The 12,479-nt window shown below is 38.6% G+C and overlaps 1 protein-coding gene across 1 annotated transcript; it reads left to right on the top strand.

Moving 5' to 3' along the window:
- The first annotated feature begins 7,585 nt into the window (after window positions 1–7,585).
- Window positions 7,586–10,868, top strand: LOC116038649 (interleukin-17F-like). Its single transcript, XM_031283200.2, has 3 exons — window positions 7,586–7,792; window positions 7,901–8,121; window positions 10,047–10,868. Exons 1-3 carry the CDS (start codon window positions 7,778–7,780, stop codon window positions 10,294–10,296), a joined length of 486 nt encoding a protein of 161 aa, XP_031139060.1. The 5' UTR covers window positions 7,586–7,777; the 3' UTR covers window positions 10,297–10,868.
- The last annotated feature ends 1,611 nt before the right edge of the window (window positions 10,869–12,479 follow it).

Genomic DNA, 12,479 nt, shown 5'->3' with positions numbered 1-12,479 from the left:
TGGACCTTCGTATTGACAAAATATCCCACTGCACACAAACACACGTACACTGTGATGGCCAGGGGGCTGTCCACTGCTACGCTGTGTAGTTGTATAAATAAAGCTTTAGCTTTCACTTTCACCCAGGAGACCAGGGTTTGAGTCCTGTTAATAAAATAAAAGTAAATAGCAAGATTATTTGTATTGATTATGTTTTGGGGGCTTTTCCCTTTATTATACAGTGACAGTGGACAGGCTAGAAAGGGGAAGAGAGATTGGGGATGACACACAGCAAAGGGAAGCAGGTCGGATTCAAACCCGCACTGCTGCAGGACTCAGCCAATGTGGGGCGAACAGTCTTACTGGGTGAGCTAGAGGCCGCCCAAACAGCAAGATTATTTTTAACTTTATGGAATAAACGGAGCTAAGTAACATTCTGCGTCCCGTGCGTTTCTAAACTTAACCGATTAGTGTTGGTGCCTAAACATAACTAGGTAGTTTTTGTGCCTAAACCTAACCCAAACTGTGACTGTTTCAAAACCTTAATGACATGTTTCAGACCGTGGTCACCTTGTTTAGATATAAAGTTGTATTTCCTGCCACAGCTAGGGCCGCTATTATTTTTAAATGCTCCTGTGGGTCATATTAGAGAGTAGGAATAAACGACTGATATCATCGTATGGTTTGGAGGACTTGTCGTTAATGCCAATATCTAATCAGCCAATTACGTGGCAACAACTAACTGCATTTAGTCATGTAGACATGGAGCCTTTCCCAATTCCCAGTTTATGCATCCCGATTCCTCTCCTCACCTCCTCTCCTGGCGTCTTAAACAGGTTTCATACGGAGGAATCGAGGAAGAGGTGTGAGGAGAGAAGAGTTGAGGCAACAGGCATTTCACCATGCTTGGACCTGTCATTTTAAAGCGATGTCATTTAAATATGACATGCGACAGAACTGCATTAGCTGTCCATTGTTTGCATACAATACATACATTCACTGTGTTTTATGATCCCTGTCATACGGTGGCCGACAGGGGGCAAACGCACTGCAACTTAATGAAACACACGCAAATAGACAAAACACAAGCAAATTAAGAAAACATCTTCATTAATTTGACAACACATGCGCAGTATTTAGCAAACGCTCTGCAAATACACACAACCAAATACACAAACGTGCTGCAAATAAAGAACCAATGCAAAAAGAAAAGCACGCAAACTCCGAAAACAGAAACGATGCAAAAAGAAAAGCACACAATCCCCGAAAACAAACGCTGCATCCAGATTACACAACAGAAGTTCTCCAGGCCTCTAGGGGGAGTACTAATTGGAACAGCATGATTTTCGACCCCAGAGAGAGAGATAGAAAGAGAGAGAGAGAGAGAGAGAGAGAGAGAGAGAGAGAGAGAGAGAGAGAGAGAGAGAGAGAGAGAGAGAGAGAGAGAGCACGTTCAAGCTCAGAACAGTGTGCACCGTTGTGAAACGGTGTGCAACTGCTTTGAGATCATAGACTGTAAATATTAAGCCCATGTTTGAGATATGTTTTCTCTCCTTTGGTGGGTGTGTCTCTAGTTTATTGGCTCAGATCACAGGTGATACTCAGCAGAGGCGTGTCTGTAAACTTGTGGTAATAAAAAGGCAGAGCGCTCTCTCCCCGTGGGGTCGAAAATCAAGCTGTTCCAATTAGTGCTCCCCCTAGAGGCCTGGAGAACTTCTGTTGTGTAATATGCAGCGTTTTTTTGTTGCATTTGTTTTCGGGGATTGTGTGCTTTTCTTTTGCATCGTTTCTGTTTTTTGGGTTGTGTGCTTTTCTTTTTTGCATCGTTTGTGTATTTACAGCGCATTTGTGTATTTGCTTGTTTTGTGTGTATTTGCAGCGCGATGAGCAGATGACAACTTCTATATTTACTAATACTAATGTGACATAATGTGACAAGAATGTACGAATGTCATTCATTTTAGTTTTTTGTTTTTGACACACACACACACACACACACACACACACACAATTCAACACAGTCAATTTATTTATAAAGCACATTTAAAACTAACCTAAGCTGAACAAAGTGCAGTACAAAGTTTTATTATATTATAAAAACAAAAGAATACAATAAAAAACATAGACACAATGAACATGATTCAAACAACACACTTTAGTACAAATGTCCCTAAACTAAGTCGAACGCCAAAGAATAAAAATGTGTTTTAAGACGAGACTTAAAAATCTCGGCAGTGGGGGAGGACCTGATGTGAATGGGAAGTTCATTCCACAGTCTTGGGGCCACAACTGAAAAGGCACAATCAACCTTTCTTTTCATCCGAGACTGTGGAATAGCTAAAAAGAACTGATTAGACAATCTAAGGGGAGTGATGTAAGGTAAGGAGATCAGCAATATATAAAGGGGCCAATCCATGTAATGCCTTAAAAACAAGTAACATTATATTAAAATCAATTCTATATTTGACTGGTAACCAGTGAAGAGAAGCCAATATCAGGGAAATATGGTCTCTCCTTCTGGTACCAATCAACAACTAGCAGCGCATTCTGGACAAGCTGCAGGCGTGATACACACACACACACACACACACACACAGGCACTTTCTCTGATTTAGAGACCCACATGGACATTTCACTGCCCCTCTACCAGTCCTTGTAGGCTATGTTGCCTTTTAAATTATGTATTGTATTACAATTTTTTTTCCAATTGCTAACACACTAAAATGACATGCATAGCACAATTATTTAAACTGACACACAGAGAGAAAAACTTCTTCTCAAGTCTCCAAAATGGCATTTTTTAAATGCACTGAACATGGTTCTTGGCATAAGACACAACAATCTGACATAAAGTCACATGTTTGCCATTTCAAAACAATGCCATTCAAAATGACACTACATGAGCTAATTGGCCAATATATGTGCTACATGGCCAAACACCTCAATGGTTAATTGTTACCACTTCAATCAGGAAGTAAGCACTATGAAAAGACCACAGGTGAGCACCTTTTTTTTTCTTGCCTTTTTTCTATGTATTTTTTCTGCACATTTTTTCTGCAATTTTCTTTTTCAGTTTACTGTTTTTTGTGAGCATATTTTTGTTCAGTCCAATGTAAAAATATCTGCTGTGCATATGTTGCACTGACTTGTTTGGTGAAAAATAAAAAAAAATAAATGTTTCAACAGCATGTGTGTGTATCTGCAAATATTTATGTGCATGTGAACAATCTGAAGAATTTTCTACAATTTGAACTATTTTAGTATTATGGCAAAGCATACTAAAGATGAGAGTGCTTTTCATTATGCCCGACAGTGTGTAGTTGGTTAGACAAAAATCTGGTAATATGAATGTGCCATTTGGTGCAAAAGTTTGACTTTGATAATGCTATATTTGAGTTAGGCATATTAGCTAAAATATGGTTCCAGAAAAGAGCCATGGCAAGAAAGGAAAGGGCAGTAAGAGTAAGGGTCTTGAAAGGTGAGAAAAACCAATACAGATGCCCAAAAATGACATTTATTTATGTTCAAATGACAAAGCCCTCTAGCAACATTAGGACTTATGACTCTTGCCCATCGAAAGCAAAAGAGGAAGTAGTAGGACATTATTATAGAGCCACAAAGTCCACAGGGGGAAGTTGAGGTGATTGGATATTGGATATTTTTTCCCTTTTTGAAAACACACAGTAGTGAGAGGGTCAAAGTTTAAAACGAAAACATGGACAACACCCAAAAACAAGTTCATGGCTATTTTAATGTACACAGTGCCATGGTTAGCAATGCTAAGCCTCTGTCCTGCAGACATGACATGATTGACAGGTCGGCGTGTAGCCGTAATAAAAATATTCTTTGTAAATCTTTACAATCATTTCCAGAACCAAGCAGGCCTACCTGTTGCATGATCCAATTTTTTTTTCAAAAACTTGCCATTTTCAGCAAGTAGCTTGCTAGCTTGATAGGTTGTTGTTTCCTGAAGCCAACAGAGTTTGAGAACGGCAACACACAGAGAGACAGAGCGGACGGTGGGGAACATCCGACAATTATCCTGGAAATGTACATCCGTTGATCCAGACCAAATAACTATTTACATTTATATACATTTATTCTAATTTTTTTGAACTGTTTATTTTTCTTTCTTGAAAATTGAAATAATTACATGTAAAAAAGTAAATGAAGAGAAAATCGAAGAAATTACATAAAATAAAATAAACTAAAATAAAATAAGGATTGTGAAACATGTTTATACATATATGCACATGTTATTTGTTTTTTGTTACGTCAAGTTGATGTAAGAGAGAGAGAAAGAGAGAGAGAAAGAGAGAGAGAGAGAGAGAGAGAGAGAGAGAGAGAGAGAGAGAGAGAGAGAGAGAAAAAGAAGATGAAGAAATCCTGCTATTTTTGGATCTCAGTCCGTGGGATTTACAAACCTGTATTTTAAACAAGATGTATTACATCATCAAAACTGGCATAGTCTGACACAGCCGGGAGCTGTTTTGTGTGTGTGTGTGTGTGTGTGTGTGTGTGTGTGTTTTCAATTACTTATGTCCTCTAAAGTTAAAACTCTATTATATACTCTATTTCTTGTATTTCTTTATGAGTATTTCTTATGTTCTGAAAATAAACACCATACACGCATACACACACACACACACACACACACACACACACACACACACACACACACACACACACACATATACACAAATAGTAAAAGAAATTGTCTTACAACCACAGGAAACATCCTCAATGTAGAGGTTTTTAATGGTAACAAGGACATGGGCATGTGATAGCCAACAAGTTACTCATGTTTGAAAAGGTTAGCAAAACAAAATGAAACCACAGTATGCGCTGATGCTCATTTGCATCCGTGTTTTTGTAAAGCAGTCCTTCGCTTATGAACAAAATTAGATTATTGCAAACAGGTATTACAAATCTGTCATCCTGAGCTAAAGTTACAGCAATGGGATTTGTTTTGACAAAAGATTTTTTAAACTGGTGGGATGACTGACATCCTTTTCACTTCCACTTCTATTTGAGGGTTCATGTTGACTCCATGATTTGTAATTGAACTGAAACAAAATATGTCAGTTCATTTCTTCTTTGTTGTGGATGGAAAAAACAATCTATAGATATGATTTTACCTTATGAAACATGAAAGTGTTGGAAATAGGACGTTGAAAAGATTCACACAACATCATCAACCTTTGTGTCTATCTTCAGTAATTGAGGAGACTATACACCCGACAGCTAGGGCCTATATCATACAAAACACAGGCACTTACACATAAATAATATTGCAACCCTGCAGAACTAACATGGGAGAGACTCTTGGGGAGTTCATGAGAGGAATATGTTGCCCGTAGTTCAGTTTATAGGTCAGGTTCAGAGAATGGGAGGGGCAGAGAAGCGATTAAGAGTTAAAAGAATAAAGTAGGAGAAAGGAAAGACTGAGTAGAGACACCCCCGGCGTTAATGTTACCCCCAGTTAAAAGCTAACTAGCTAGTTTTAGCTACCAGTCTTTTGTTGTTTTGGGCACACTTTCAACTCTTATTAGCCTGTATGTTAGGGTAACAATGGTGTGTTCCAATTGTACTAGGAAGTCGGAATTTTCCGAGTTCTGATTCAGAAACACGCCCCCTGAACTTCCGAGTTGGGAAGTCGTTGAACCTCAGGCTACATTTATATTGCTACTATTTGGTTCAAAAATGAATATCTTTTGCTACGTTTACACCTCGCATTCACACTGCTCTGGCATTTCAGAGCCCCTAAACCGGAGAAATTTGAAAACACTTCTGACCCGTTTTGGTTTATAATCTCTTGGTTTGTCTTGCAGTCTCAGTGGCCGCAAACGGAGACCTTTAGCAACACCAACACTGACGCCAATGTTTCACCGCCTGATTTGGTCATGACGTCTCGTCCTCTGAGACTAAAGCTACTAACGTTACCATGGCAACTACCAGCAACGGGGGGAGTATACATGCTGCCTTCTGTTTATGCCCAGTATACGAGAATGTTGATGACATATGCTGTTTGGGCGTGTTAGTTTAAACGCAGATAAGTTATTCTACTGGAGCTAAAAACTTGTGTGGACAAAGATCGCTTTTGGCTCAAAACTCAAAACTCTCAAAACGTAGCAATGTAAATGTAGCCTCACAGTACCCCGAGCAAGCCGACCTCAAAATCCAACATGGCTGCTCGATGCATCAACAGTAGTGCAAGCTGTAGTAATATATAGTTTATTAGCACTTCTTTCATCATTAAATCAGTCTTAAACACAGTACTGTCCATCTTCTGTGGCCATGTTACGCTGTTTGTATGCACAAAAAACAGCCTAATGCGTTGTTATCAACTGGTATTGCTAACAATGGCTAACCTGGATAGAGCAAATCCCACTATTAAATCCGACTTGTTTTAATGGAACGCGGTCAACTCGGGGGTCACATCATTCCCAGCTCCGGCTTCCAAGTTCCGAGGTAAATAGAACGCACTATAAAAAACGGTTTGCCAGTTAAACTTCAGCCACTGTGTCCATCCAGCTAGCTAGCAAGCTGTGCGGTGGAATCGCGAGCGTTACAATCAATGGCATAGGTTTTGTTTCAACATTGGGGGGGGGCATTATAACCGGGGGGGTCTGGGGCTCCACCCGCAGAACATTTTGAGCGTCAAACACTTTATTTCCTGCATTCTGGTGTATTTTTATGCAACAAATCCTTTCCGCATCAATTTATGCTGCAAATGTCTTTATTTATGTAAAGGAAATTATTATTATTTAACCATTTTATTAATTATTCTCCTGTAAAGTTTAAGACTTTCTACATATCAAAACATCACATTTCTGGATGTTTTTTAAGGAATCATGTACATTTCAACAACAGAGAATCAGACCTTGTTAAAGCCATAAGCTCCAAAGTTTGAATCTACATAAAATTACAAGAAATCACATCTTTATTTTTCACATAAGGGATTAAGCTGCTCTTACAGGCCACATATTGTCCTTTTAAAAGTAGATTGTTGTGTCTGTATGTGTGTCCTTCTGAAGAATTCTCAGATCTGTATCACTCAAGTAAATATGGTAATCACACACAGTAACTACAATATCTTCTGTGGAAATGTTTGTATATATAAAATAAATTACTGCTGATCTGAAGTCAGTTTGGTGGCACGCGGGTATACACAAGTAGGCTATATTGTTTCATTAAGTGATTTTTTTTTTTTTTTTTTTATTTTATGAAAATTATTTGCACAATTTTACCCAACCTGCGGTCAAAAAAAAAAAAATCATCCCCACTGAAATCTACGCCTATGGCTACAATACAGAGGTTACATACGATACAGCCAATGAAAGACTTGTAGAGATGTTATGATGATTATTGCCTCATGTTGGTTCTCAGGTCAAGAGGGCATTCTTAAAGTAGACTGTGAGCAACAGTCTCTGGTTTCATCACAGTGTGTTTCACAGCATATTTCCTGTATGACGTCAGCCTCGCTGCACTCTCTGAGTCTGTGTGTGTGTGTGTGTGTGTGTGTGTGTGTGTGCGCGCGCGCGCGCGCGTGTCTGCAGAAAATTCCTGGCCTGCCCTCGGTCTGATGCCTTCCTACATGCAGTATCCCTCACACCTACAGTATTTTTACTTAGAAAGAGGAAGTGAGGAACTAAAAAAACGTTTCCATTTCCTCATGCCACGGGTTTCCCCAGGTGCACCGACTCAATAAATAGTAGACCGGTGAGGATGATTGCAAGTCAATACAACAAGAGATTCCCTCGTAAACAGTCAGTCAGACGCAAAGAAGAAACTGAGGATGGACATGAAGCAGGTGAGTGACACACAGAGAGACAGGACAGCTGCTGATACCAGCTGCTTTCTCATTTGATCTCTCCATCACTATAGCTGCCTTCTGACTTTCTGTCCGCCCCATCCACAGATTCTCATATTTGGGCTTTTGCTCGTGCCCGTGTGGACGAGGTGCTATGAAGACGACCAGGAGCTGCAAGATGCAGCAGAGAGGAAGCTGATGACCAGCTACACGCAGCCTGAGGAGCCTCAGACTACCGCGGCCCCTGACTCACCTGCCTCTTGCCCCGTGGAGCATTTCCCTAAGCAGTCGGCTGACCACGCCAGGTCCCTGTCCCCCTGGAGATACGTGTAAGTAGCATCCTGTCGCATTCCACAGTTATTTGATTTAAAAATCCGAGGCATCGCCTTGGATGCTGCCGTGATTTTGCTTCCTGAATAAGAACTTTAACTCGCTCAGAATAAGCTAAAAAAAAAACAACTCTATCACAAGGAGTCGATTGTCTTGGGAAATTTCCTAAACGTTCGTAAAGTTTTCATAGGCCTCCCAAAATATCATGTCAGGTTAGGAGAAAACCTTTCTAAGAAGATAGGCTCAAACAAGAGTTTGCATGTGATGGAATGGTGCAGCCACAGATCAGGTATCACTCAGCATCGTAAGCTTCGTTGAAATGATGAAGTAACTCTAAAGGTGAGGTGTACTTGGTCACTAGGCTCTGAGCGCTGATGACGCGCTAATATGCGCCACACCCCGTCTTTAAAAAAAAAGAAAAAAAGGGAAAGTCCCCTGTGTATATCCAATGACTGCAGCTGTGTTGCCACATAGCCTATCCACTGGGAATACCGTGAATTGCTTCACTGTTGCACTTTATTAATTGCCTGTTTGTAGTTGACTGGAGAGTTTGTTTCCTGTCTACTTGCAGCGGCCCTAAGCTTTCTAAAGTCCAATAGTCTAGTAAAGTCCTCCTCCTATAGCTCTATTTTTTAAGTTTCAGGAGCTCACTGTTTGATTTGTCTGTTTGAATGAGAAACCATAATGATTAGCAAAGTTTGTGATTAAACTTTGTAGGGCCGCAACCATTGGCGATTTTAATACCCTTTTTAGGGGGGCGCAAGTGACTCAGTGGAGTAACTGTATTCAAATCAGTTTTGCATCCTGTAAATATTTCATAAAACAACTTAAATGCATTTTTTTCAGTAGGTGACACAGTGAAGTGTATAATATCAAAGTGGCTATTACAGTGTAAATGGTTCTTGATTTATTGGGGAAATTGCTAAAAGTGTTACAACCGTCCCTGGTCTCCCCTACTATTAATGCAGGACCATCCCGTTAACACGCAGTGAGCTGGGGCCCCTAATGGTCTGGGGTCCTGGGGCAAGTTATCATCTATTAAATTAATCGCCAAATATTTTGTTGAGTTTGAGCTATTCTCTTATGGAAAAAAAAAGAATTAGAAATTCTGTGATTCCAGCTTGTTAAATGTGACTATTTTCTAGTTTATTCTCTCCTCTGTGACAAGACATTTGAGGACGTCTTGGGCTTTTGGGAAACACTGATCTACATTTTTCACCATTTTATAAAACCAAACAACTAATCGTTTAATCGAGAAAATCTTCTACAGATTATTCAACAATGAAAATAATTGTTAGTTGCAGCACTAATCTGGATTACGGCCATGCTAAAGAGAAATTAGAATCAGATTCAGAAAAGGATTTATTGCCAAGTAAGTAATAGTGCATACTGTACATAAATAAACAATAAATGTAAAAGAAACACATAAATCAACAAATATGTACAATATAACTTAAATGAACTCCTAATGACACCCTAGTCACTTGCTATACTCAGAATATTGCCATGAGTCATTGGGATTTAATGTGCCGGTTTTATTTTAGGTTTGAACATAATAATAATAATAATAATAATAATAATAATAATAATAATAATAATAATAATACATTTATTTAATATAGCGCCTTTTACATACAATGTCACAAAGTGCTTCACAAGAGAAAAAATGGTTTAAAATAAGACCCAACAACAGTAAAATGAACAAGCAAAAAAAGAGGTAAAATAATGAAAATTAAAATAAAAAAATTGAAAACAAACAAACAGTTACAAATGTAACATTTTCTTGAGAGAAGGCCCCTATACCCCCACCAAATACTAAGTCTTCCACAAACCTCGGGGAAAACGCTGCAAAATCTTATTGGATGTCACATCTCCTCACTGTGTTTGGATAAGCTGCTCACTGCCTCATCCTGTTCCTTTTCAGACTTGTAACAAAGAAGGATCACTTTCCTTCCACCTATGCCGAGGCTCAGTGCCTGTGTTCAGGATGCATCCTGATCCAGAACAACAGCCCCCCGATGGAGAGCCACGACTACAACTCAGTCCCCGTAAAACAGACCAGGGTGTTTCTCAAGAAGGAGCCCTGTGACGGTGGGAAGAAATACCATTTGAAGCCAGTTACTGTTAAGGTAGCTGTGGGCTGTACCTGTCTCAGACCCAATACCTTCTCCTAGAAGGGATCCAATCCAGACCTGCTGTCACATTGGCACACTACAATTCATGTTGTGTTTGTTTTAAAATGCATCAAGTTCTTTAGAAAGTCTAACTCAGGGGGTGTCAGGTCCTACATATATCGGTGCAGAGGGAACAATGGTCCAGCATGCTCTCTGATTCTCTGAGTTTAACTTGGACTCATGACAGTGCCACACCTTAATACACAGCCGACACCCCTGGGATAATTTACGAGGCTTCAAAAGTCAAAAGGTACATGAGCCTGTTTTTGTAGGCTTATTTATTGTCATAATGGATGACATCATAATCGATAGATCTATAATGTGTGTTTTGTAGGTCTTTATAGGCCGCCTGCTCTTAATTCTGACAGGTTTACAGCTCTGCCATGTGCAGCTATTATGTAAACTGGGCATTTTACTACTTTTCATATTGATGGCCTTGCCATCGAGGTCAATAGCTATTGTATAGTTTTGTAAAATAATAATTTAACCGCTTATAATATTTTAATAATTATCTATTTATTTGGTTGGTTTATTTTGTGTGTGAAATGTTTGGACATTTGAATGTTTTAGAATGCTTATGAGTAAATGAGGAAAACTTTGTATTTACATTACATTGCATTACATGTAATTTTTATCCAAAGCGACTTCCAATTAACTATTTATTTATGTTGGATATCTTGCAGGTTTTGTCCCAGTGGGACTTAATAAGTCTGATGAAGACTAAATGTTCAGCTTCTTTGAAGCAAAATAAAGAAAAATATTTGAAAGAAAACTAATTCTTGTGTTTTTTTATATTCAAAGCTTGATATTGGAACATGCAAGGCTGCATTATAGTCCAGTCGTTTTAAGACAAAATCGGGGTAAACCTAGGCCAAATTGCAACAGAAGCAAACTCAACTGATTTTGTATCCTCAATGTCCTGAGTAAGGGGAAAAAAAGCCCCAAAGAATCCCATTAGGGGAAAGTTTCGAAAAAGACCCAAATATAGTCTATTCATACGCCTATTCATTATTTTCCTCACATGAATAGGGTAAAAATCTTAACCTTTACATATCACTATGAAAATTACTGAGTTAATTATTTTTTTTACAACCACAATGTGTAAGTCACACTGTAAATACACGATAAAGTAGAGACTATAATATATAATATACTAATCACGATTAATCATCTTCAAGAATAACAAACTCTGCAGGTACAGTAACAGCATTAGTCAGCCAATAGCTCACTAAATACAAGTCTTTTTTTTGCAAAAGCAAGCCTGCTCCTGAGGATGAGGCATCTTGTTCAGTTTATTCACACATTATTAAAAAAGCAATATGGCTTGTAAAACATTGTGCAGGGGAGGTTAGGAGCCAAGAAATGGCTTATAAAGATACCACCCCTCTAAATAACACTAGCTGTGAAAATTTGAAAAAAAGTGTTTGAAGCCTCACATAAACCATGTCAAGGCCATAGCTATACTGATCTATATTTTTAGAAAATAAATCACTGCATCATCATGCACATTACAAAAGAGAGCATTCAGAATCATCAATAAAGTTGGATACCTGGAACAGACATACCCATTATTCTTAAAGTCACATATTCTGAAGTTCATTGATCTGGTTAAGTTTAAGACAGCACAAACCATGTAAAAAGCAATAACTAATTTACTTCTGGAACGTTTACAAACTGTTGTTATGGAAAGGCAGGGTGGGTGTTATCTGAGAGAAGAACTACACTTTAAAAAGCTCAAAATAAGAACAACTCTAAAAAGTATGTGCATCACGATCTGTGGGGGGGGCTAGAACATTGTACAAACATAAAAAGTTAAAGAATTTGTATAAAAACACTTTATTTAAAGGATATGAGGATGAAGAGAGATGATTGTGAGGGTGGGTTATTATACTGATTGTACTGGGGTGTGTGGTTAGGGTAATGGTTTGTTTGGTGCAAAATATAATAAAATGTTTGGTAGGTGTTTAAAATGATATCTATTTTTTATGTATATTTGTTGTCTTGCTATAAATATATATTATAAAATATATGATACATACATTACAAAATATAAAATACATACAGGAACTATTTAAAGTGGAATGAGGGGTGGGAAAAATAACAACCTTCGGCTTCATCCCGCTCCTTTTCAGACAGGTCCTGCATTGTTGGCTTGTGTTGGGGGGTCTGTCTTGTAGTATAGA

Source organism: Sander lucioperca, chromosome 7 (genome assembly GCF_008315115.2).
Source record: "Sander lucioperca isolate FBNREF2018 chromosome 7, SLUC_FBN_1.2, whole genome shotgun sequence".
NCBI lineage: Eukaryota > Metazoa > Chordata > Actinopteri > Perciformes > Percidae > Sander > Sander lucioperca.
The sequence above is the reverse complement of the archived record's forward strand: the minus strand, read 5'-3'. Positions and strand labels throughout refer to the sequence as shown.

Excerpts from the sequence above, each read along its gene's own strand:
- LOC116038649 (XM_031283200.2), top strand. Across the intron at positions 8,122-10,046 it reads CTGTCCCCCTGGAGATACGT|ACTTGTAACAAAGAAGGATC; the intron begins GTAAGTAGCATC and ends GTTCCTTTTCAG.